Source organism: Pundamilia nyererei, unplaced genomic scaffold (genome assembly GCF_000239375.1).
Source record: "Pundamilia nyererei isolate P.nyererei 1_Seehausen unplaced genomic scaffold, PunNye1.0 scaffold00027, whole genome shotgun sequence".
NCBI classification, from domain to species: Eukaryota; Metazoa; Chordata; class Actinopteri; order Cichliformes; family Cichlidae; genus Pundamilia; species Pundamilia nyererei.
Window position 1 is genome coordinate 3,990,555 of NW_005187428.1, and position 9,616 is coordinate 4,000,170.

At 41.5% G+C, this 9,616-nt stretch overlaps 1 protein-coding gene across 1 annotated transcript in view; it reads left to right on the plus strand.

The window, feature by feature from the left end:
* si:dkey-82f1.1 (DENN domain-containing protein 2A) overlaps positions 1–8,526 on the plus strand; it is a 31,640-nt gene extending 23,114 nt beyond the window's left edge. The window contains exons 11-20 of the mRNA XM_005728188.2: positions 106–175; positions 707–784; positions 1,761–1,901; positions 2,051–2,199; positions 3,842–4,019; positions 4,139–4,180; positions 4,343–4,448; positions 6,091–6,372; positions 7,380–7,466; positions 7,606–8,526. Coding sequence (XP_005728245.1) covers positions 106–175; positions 707–784; positions 1,761–1,901; positions 2,051–2,199; positions 3,842–4,019; positions 4,139–4,180; positions 4,343–4,448; positions 6,091–6,372; positions 7,380–7,466; positions 7,606–7,637 — 1,165 coding nt within the window. The 3' untranslated portion in view covers positions 7,638–8,526. The remainder of the gene's footprint in view (positions 1–105; positions 176–706; positions 785–1,760; positions 1,902–2,050; positions 2,200–3,841; positions 4,020–4,138; positions 4,181–4,342; positions 4,449–6,090; positions 6,373–7,379; positions 7,467–7,605) is intronic.
* The last annotated feature ends 1,090 nt before the right edge of the window (positions 8,527–9,616 follow it).

Genomic DNA, 9,616 nt, shown 5'->3' on the forward strand with positions numbered 1-9,616 from the left:
TGGTAAAAACCTGACCCTGCGTTTTTTGTTTTTTTGTGATTTAACAGTTTTAAGATGTTTTTTTTATATGATTGTTTGAATTATCTTTCCCTTTTACATCCCCAGCGAGACCTTCTCATTTGTACTGACTGGTGAAGATGGAAGCAGACGTTTTGGATATTGCCGTCGTTTACTGGTATGCTCTTACAATGCTTCCTGTTACGGTCGCAGGTTTCTGCTAATTCAGGCTTATAAAACGAATCCCTCATTATAGTCTGTTTAAAGCAGTGGTTCTTAACCTTGTTGGAGGTACCGAACCCCACCAGTTTCATATGCGCATTCACTGAACCCCTCTTTAGTGAAAAATAAAATAGGATGTTTTTCAAATTCAAGACATACATATGTTTTTTACTGGTGCACAAAATGAGCCGTGCATATCACAGCTGAGGCTCTGCCGAACCCCTGAGACCGACTCACCGAACCCCTGGGGTTCGATCGAACTCAGGTTAAGAACCACTGGTTTAAAGCCTTCTGCTGTTTTTTTCTCATTCCAACGTATTTCTTCAACATGGATGACTTTTTTTGTTTTTTTTTCATGAATGTAGCTGTAAAGTTTCTGTCAAATAAAGGCTTTGGTTTGCTTCACTGCTCTAATCCTCTAGTTGTAGTTGGTTGAGCAGTCTTGTGTTATGAACCTGTCTGTCTCTTTCCTTCTGGCTGTTCACAGCCCAGTGGCAAAGGCCGAAGGCTCCCTGAAGTCTACTGTATCGTCAGCCGCCTGGGATGCTTTGACCTCTTCTCCAAGGTAGATACACAGCAGTGACTTAAGGACAGGCACAAATGTGCAAACTATACTCAGAGCCGTGACTTGCATTCAGTTACACTGCTCTGAACTGCACGTGTTAACACAAACCACCATTAAAAAGTACCACCCTCGGTGCCCAAAGAACTCCACCCACACTTTCCCCAGTCCCTTTTCCCACAGGGGCTCGTATCCATGGCTACAGTAAAGCGACACATGTGCAACGCAGCTGATGTGGTCGCTTCAGTGGAAGAGCTCCCCTGTAATGAGCCTTAGATTCATCTGCATGTTGACCTGTGTAAATGCTTTGCAGCGTACATATGCTATAGCTAAAGTTTGATTACTAAGGACACATACATGGGCATGGAAGAGTTTTCTAAATATCTTCAACATGTAGTCAATCAGCTACACACGCTTTAATTCAGCACAGATGCGTAGAGTGTGTTTGTAGAGTAGAGGAGTACACATGATTGAGTCAGGGTGTTAGCTGTTTGTTGTGTTTTAATGTGGCGCCAAATTCATACTGCATTATGGTCAGAATAAATGCATTTGGCTAATAATATCCACTTTCCTAAAAGAAAATTAGGGATTTGAGTCTGGAACTATAGTGACAAGAAGATAGATTTTTTTTTCATTTGCAGCAATTTCTGTTAGATGGTCGTTTATATTTGGCAGTATGGTTGCATTCTAGGGCCTTCTACTTGCACAGCCACAGGAGGAGAGAGCAGGAGCAAAATCCAGCACATTATAATTATTATGTTAATTAAGTAAGAACCAGAATTCTATAAGAATAAATAGCAGGGAGGTGAGTAAAGTTTGATTACGGAGATGTTATTATATTTTATCTTTTAACTACATTTTGGCCCAAATATTTGAATGGTAAATTAGATTTGTATAGAGTTTTGTCATTTTTTTGTAACACAATAACTACAGGTTGCTGGTGCTGAAACCAAAGTGTTCCCTTTCCTGTCTCTTACAGATTCTGGATGAAGTGGAAAAGAGGAGGGCGATCTCCCCTGCCCTGGTGCAGCCTTTCATGAGAGGCATCATGGAGGCTCCCTTCCCTGCTCCAGGAAGAACTATCACCGTCAAAAACTTCCTACCTGGCTCTGGGACAGAGGTACAAAGACATTTTTACAAAGGAGTCTATTACCCAAATCAGCATTGTTTAAAACTATAGAAATAATCGCATTAGTAGCTTTGTAATTTGTATCTAAGGGTCTTCTTTCTTCTTTTTGTGTGCCTTACACGCCTCTTTCTTTACTGCAGGTGATAGAACTGTGCCGCCCGTCAGATTCCCGCCTGGAACACGTAGACTTTGAATGTCTCTTCTCTTCATTAAGTCTGCGTCTTCTCCTCAGAGTTTTTGCCTCCCTGCTGCTGGAGCGCAGGGTCATCTTCACTGCTGACAAACTCAGGTTGGCTCTCGTGCTGCTGGGTTCAGCCACTGTGTTATTTAGTTTGTTTGCTTCATAAATCGTTGCTGATAAGACTATGCAAGACAGGGTTGTGATGCTGAAAAGATCAGAGAGTTTGAATGATATGACACAGAGATTTCAAGTAGACAGGCAGTCTGGGGAAAAGAAGATCGCTGACCAAAGTGTGAGAGGAAGGAATGCTGTTGTGTTATACAGTCGCCTGGGGAACAATCAGTTTTTCCCTGGAAAACTGTCATGGATGCCAGACAAGAAGGAGTAAGGCTTTAAAGCATGGCTGCTGAGCTAACACCATGTGTGCAGTTTGACGTCTACAAACAAACATGGTTCCTTCGAACCTTTCACTTCATACGTCACAATAGTTGTCATCCCCCTCCCCACCCCCAAAGGGCTTTCTTACTGCTGTGATACACATGTGGCGTCTACAGAAGTCCCTCTTAATCTGATTTAAACACCCTAAAGGTTCATGCTGTATGAATACATAAAGCATAAAAATTATTTGATGAAGCTCTTCAGAGTGAACTGTTTTGTGTGTTTTTGTTTTCTTATCCTTAGTATTCAAACTACGGTGTTCAGACAGTATTCCATAGTATTCAAACAGCTTACATTAAAAGCATTTTTACCAGAGCTGTTGCACTTTCTCTGCCGTGAAGTGGAAATTTGGCCTCGTTAATTGTTTTTTTTGGGTTTTTTTAAAATAATGAATTAACTGCAAGCAGATGGAAATGCAGTGGCGATTAAGCCAACAGTGTGTGAGTGTGTCTGCTGTCACTGTATAGAGTTTGCAAGTGTTGCATCACACTCCATTAAAACACTCATTTTAGGGTGACAGCGGGTTTGAATGGGGAAACATATAAATGAACTTTTCTCAACATGTTCCACACTAATAAGTGGTTGGCAGGGGAAGTTATTTTTTAGAAGGAGGATAGCGCCATCTTGTGGTAGGGATTTTCTTTCTATTTTAGACTTTTTTTTTACCGTGATTTTGTGTTTTCCTTTTGTTGTGAATGTCAAGGATATATTATCATATATAAAACCAACACTTCTCCAGAACATGTGAATCAAAGAGCAAAAGCTATTATTATCACTGTCTGGACATTATCCATGTTTACTAGCTATGATTTCTGGGAATTCCCAACATATTAAATGGGATTAGATATGAAAATAATGTTATCTCAGTACAAGAATAGCCTACATTGTGCTTTCATATTAAAATAGTTACAGGTTCTATGTATATATTCAAATATAGAAGTGTTTTATCTAATAGTACAGGGATTTGGGATTACATACGACATGGTGAATGATACTAATGTTAAATTAGTTTAAAGTTTAAAGTTGACCTGAGAAATAAAATCTCCTAAAGGCGCTTTATACTATAACATAAATCGTAGGATAATAGAGAGAAAATCCAAACAATCAGACAACCCCTTATGAGTAACCAGTTGGCAACAGTGGGACAGAAAAACTCGCTTTTAATAGGAAGTAAGGTGGTTGGTGGAGGGAGGGAGGTAAGACAGAAGACAAATGATAACACTTGCCCATTTTCTGGTTTTATTGGAAGATTTATTCATCTGTTTACCAGATTATGACAATATTTTTTCACACTTTCTTTCTCTTTCCACAGTACGTTGTCTCAGTGTTGTCATGCAGTAGTGGCTCTACTCTATCCCTTCACCTGGCAGCATACATACATCCCGGTGCTCCCACCGTCCATGTTGGATATAGTCTGCACTCCGACTCCCTTTATAGTTGGCCTCCTTTCCAGTTCTCTACCTCGACTCAAAGAGCTGCCCATAGAAGAAGTAAGAGAAGGTTTTTCTTTCGTTTTTTTGTAATTTATTGCCCGTGATGCCCTTTACTCTGGGCACTTCCTATACTGAACAATAGCTTCAGGAAATAACATCATTCTCCCTCTTGTTAGGTCCTGGTGGTTGACCTCGGCAACAGCCGCTTCCTTCGACAGGTAAAAAAAAAGAAAAGGAAAAAAAAGAGATTAAAACAGAAAGAGCACAGTAAAAAATGTCACTAGTCACACAAGAGTTCCTTGTTGTGACTGTAAAAGATGTTTTGTGGAGTGGGCTGTGTGTTAAGTTTGTTTAAATTAGTTTTCTTTCCTCTTCTATAGCTGGATGATGAGGACTCTATTCTTCCACATAAGCTGCAGGCAGCTCTGGAGCATGTGCTGGACAAGAGAAGGGAGCTGGCCTGTGAGAAAGGAGATCTACCCAATGGTGACTTGTCATACTTGTTATTTCTTGCATATATAATGTGGGTTTTCTGGTTTTTTGGTGTGTAAACAGAATGTACTATGAGCAAGAAAGTTTTCACAGGACTAGCAGAACCACCTTTACCAGCAATAACTTGAAGTAAGCATCTTTAGTGTGACTTTCAGTCTCTTGGGGAGGAATTTTGGCTACTGTCCTCTACAGTATTGCTTCATTTCATGGAGGTTTGCGGGCATTGGTTTATGTACAGCTCTCTTAGGTCCCACCACTGCACATCACTCAGGTTGAGGTCTGGACTTTGACTGGACCATTGCAACACCTTAATTCTTTTCTGTGTCAGACATCCTGTTGTAGATTTGCTGCTGTGCTTGGGATTATTGGCCTCAGTTTCTGCCAAGCTTTAGTTGTCAGACCGTTGGCTGTGCATTTGACTTTACAATACTAAATAACTTCCACCACCATGTTTGACAGTTGGTATGAGGTGTTTGTCTTGATATACTGTGTTTGGTTTTCATTAAACATGGTGCTGTGTGTTATAACCAAACATGGTGAAAACACGCTCTTGTCTGTCCAATAGACACTGTTCCAGGAGTGTTGTGGGTTGTTCAGATGCAGCTTTGCCATCATTTTCCTTTTAGAGAGGAGAGACTGTCTTCTGGCAACCCTTCCAAACAAGTCATACTTGTTCAATCTTCTAATTGTACTGTCATGAACTTTAACATGCAACATGCTAAATGAGGCCTGAAGAGTCTGAGATGTAGCTCTTAGTCTTTTGGCAGCTTCTCTGAGAACAACATGGTCTGAGGTGAATTTGCTGGGGTATCCACTCTTGCAAAAACCTGTACTTTTATAGAGGTGCTCACAAGAGTGCATTTGATTAGTAACTCCTGGCTACTACTTAACATCTTAATTCTTATGAAAGCAGTAAGGGTGCACCTAAGTCCTGTGGAAACTTTCTTTTTTACATTAATTGCCACAGCCTTCTTTTTAGTGATATTAGTCTGCACAAATCTCTGGTTTAAAAAGCTTTGAAGTGTTTTCGTTACCAGTCATATCTTCCTGGGTTTCATGTAATGAATATTATGTACCACAGCTCTAATGTTCATTGCCAGCTGTTTTCCAGTGAAATATATAGGTATGTACGAAACACCTACAACTTATCATTCTGCAACTTGATCATAGTTTTGTGGTACACCGAAGAAATTTTCCAAGAGAACATTCCCAGAGATTTTCATCATTTTCCCTAAATTTTTAATATGACTGGACAGCTTCATTCCAGTATTCAAGTTTTTCCTCCTTAATAATTCACCTTTAGCATTAAAGGGTCCTTGAAGTATGACGAAATTCAAAGTAGAAATGTTGTGGTTAAAAATACAAAACCATAAATGTGGTGTAACTCTGCATAAATCTCATGTTCTTTGTGGTCGCCAAACCTTTCCAACAGAGTTCACTCCAACACTGCTGGAACATTCAGTCTAACCAAAGTCTGTTTCCCAAACTAGATCAAGATCTAGATCAGTGTCAATACTTTGAAGTAGTCTGTGTGAAACAACCTTGTATGTCTTCTGATGTGTAGCAGTTTTTTGTTGTAATTGCTTTTGGGGGTGGCTAATTTTTACCCCTCTTCTCCGATGGTTTTCTCTGCCAGACTCTAGCTCGCTGAGCACAGTGGTGTCGGAGGCTTTTGTTCGTTTCTTCGTGGAGATGGTGGGCCACTACTCCCTCTTCATGGGTGGAACAGAGAGGGAGGAGGAGTCTGTCTCCTCCACCACCTTGCCCAGCCCCACTTCTTCCTCATCCTTTCAGCGTGAGGCCTTTCGCAAAGCAGTCACTTCCAAGAGTTTGAGAAGGTTTCTGGAGGTGTTCATGGAGACTCAGATGTTCACCGGCTTCATCCAGGAGAGAGATCTGCGCAGGCAAGGCCTCAGAGGTAATAAGCTATAAGCAATGTTAATGCTCTTTAACATTGTTAAAGTGTATCTGCTCCTTTGTGCAAGTAGGAACAGGATGAGCACTGCCACTCCGCTAGCGACCTGTCACTCCTTCCACACTCCACACGGGGAAACACGGGGACAGGTCCGGGGAATCTAGGAACAAAGGAACACGTTAAGTCTCTGAGACAGAGGCACGACAAACTTGAGCTAGGTGTGTACTGACAAGAGCCTTCACAACAATCCAGCGTTGAACAGCTGATCTCCTCCTTCTAATATACCAGCTGGTCTGATGAGGCCCAGGTGTGCACAATCCGGGAAGGCGTGGACCGAGGGCGTGAACCCGCCATGAGTTCCGCCCCGGCAAAACAGGGGAGAGGGAGAGAGAGAGGAAAAAGAGAAGAGAAGGGGGGCTAGGAGTGAAGAGATGCTGATCAGCGCCTTGCCGATCCTGCAGGTCGGGACAGTATCAGGATAAAATCCTTGGACGTATTGTCAGTCTCTACGCCGGCCCTGGACAATGCCCAGCCTCATGTGACAAGAGTATGTGGTTAGTTCTTGGAGGATGAAGGAATTGATACCATTGACTGACGCTCGCCTGACCTAAGTCCAAAAGAACACCACCAGGTTGCACTGCAGACTGTACAAAAGTGATCTCCCAGTCCATATCTGGGAGGCAACCCCCCAGGACACCATTTGTCATCTGATTAGGAGCATGCCCTAACATTGTCAGGCATGAATACAAGCACATGTGTGCCATACATACTGCTGAGTACCATCCATTATCCAGCAGTTTCTTTTTTTTATTGAGATCTAAAGTGTTGCTTTTTTGAGCAATGATATTATGCGATGTGATATTATGCTTTTTTTGGCCAAAAAATTAAGAAAATGATCAGAAACATTTCAGTGCACCGATGATTCGGACTTTGCTCTGACTTCAGTGTGAACTTGTAGTTACATTTTGTATACCCCAGAACATTTAACGAGTTCTTTTTCCCCCCTCCAGGTCTCTTTGAGGTGAGAGCACAAGAATATTTGGACTCGCTGCCTGGGAGTGAGCAAAGAGGGGTCAACAAGTTCCTGAAGGGCCTAGGTGAGAGTCTCTGCACAGCCTCAGGCAGTCAGCTTATCAGCTGATCAATTCATCATCTGTAAAATCCTCCAGTTTTTCTTTATGGAAACATGCTCTTTGTCTCAAATGTGTCTTCATGTAGATATGTTGCTTTTTCCAGGAAACAAGATGAAATTCCTTTCCAAGAAATGAGACTCGGAGTCATTGCTGAAAGCAGAACTAAAAAGAGGTGCAGTCCCTGGATACAGAGCATGCACAGATGGAGATGTGTCTTTGGGTTACAACAAATGAAGGCCCCTGAATGGAACTGGACTCATATGTAGTGCTTAGCATGAAGAGCTGGTTTAGCTCTCAGCTTCATCGCCGATGATTCTGTCAGTGTTGGATGGGGTTTACTTAGCGTGCTCCAAAACTCCCCACAAACACGATAAAGCAAGAGTGTCTGGTCTTACAGTCTAAATGTTTTACAGATGACACTAATCATCTCCTACAGTGTATTACAGTATAACACAGTGTAAATGTCTTAGGAACAGTGTTCTCATCACTAACTTCAACTGTAAACCTGTAAGGAGGAGTGTCCCTTAAGATCCAGTTTTGTACAATATTGTCCTATACATTCCATGTATTTTCTATAGGAAGTTCTATAAATGCAATAGTACAACTTCTTTGTCAACAGGAGGCTGTTAAGTTAATTTATATTGCTTTTTTGTTTTGTTTTTTTAGACCAACTTAATCTCTTGTTTTAATTTCTTTTAAATGAGTCCAAAGGAATCTCCTGTAGTTTCTAATACACTTTATTTAACAGAGTCTAGACTGTTTGTAGACCACTTTGGATTGTTGGGTATACGTGCCACTGTTTTAATTAAATGTACTGTTGATGGACGCTATTGTACCGATAAACACATACTGATCCAAAGGAAATCAATGTGAATATGCCTGTCAGTAAAGGATGTGGGCTTCAGCTGATGAATTGTGTTTGTCTTAGGCCAATTAGTATCAGTATGTTTCACAAAAACAACTAAGGTTGCCTTAATATGATCGAACATACAATGAAACTTCATAAATAAAGTGATTTGATTTAGACAAACGACTCCTGTTCTTCAAATCCCATTTCTGTGTTTTGGCAGCTTTACTCAATTAATCCATAATTTTCTGCTTATATTATCACTTTTTTGAAGACATAAAGTTATGAAGTGGTTTTAGTCTCCACTGACTAGCCAACAAACCAGTGTAATTTCTAAGAGGTTTCAGATTCAGACTTTTCTTTACATTATAGAAACTTATATATACACACGGGATGCTGTCTAAGAATTTGGCAGGAGCCAATGCATGAGCAAGAAACTTAGCCAGTCTTCTAGATCTATGCGGTTTTTAAAAGTTAAACACAGAGGCTATAAAACTGACAATATGGAGATCAATATGAAGATCTGTTTATCTCTCTCTCTCACTTTCTCATATATGTATATCTATCTATCTATATACATATATATGTATACACATATATATAGAAATATATCCAAGAAAGGATGTCCAGTATGAAGTGTTGGACAGCATCAGGCCCCCACATGGTTCACGCCTACTGGCTGAAGAAGCTGACTGCACTCCAGGATAGTCTGGCAGTACCAAAGAACCAGCTGCTAGTCGATGAGAGACACCCAGAATGGCTAACCAAAGGCCGGACAGTCCTGATCCCCATGGACCCCCAGAAGGGACCAGTCCCATCCAAACACCGGCCAATAACTTGCCCAAGTGCCACAAGCTCCTGTCAGGCATCATAGCGGTGAATGGGGCACAATACATGAGAGGGGCCCAGAAAGGAATTGGCAAGAATACCAGAGGTGCAAAACACTAGCTACTGGTAGACCAAGCAGTCAGCTGAGACAGCAAGACTAGGCTGACCAAGCTGTGCACTGCCTGGATTGATTACAACAAGGCCTATGACTCGATGCCCCACACCTGGAATGCCTATACAAGATCAACAGGACCCTAAGAGCTTTCTCAAGAAGCCCATTGAGTTCTCAGGAACTCAATGGGGATGTGGTATACAACACTAGAGGCCAACTTCAAGCCCATAGCACAAGTCATCATCAAGTACCGGATCTACCAAAGGGATGCGCTGTCCCCACTGCTGTTCTGCACAGTCCTGAACCTCCTCAGTGAGATCATTGACA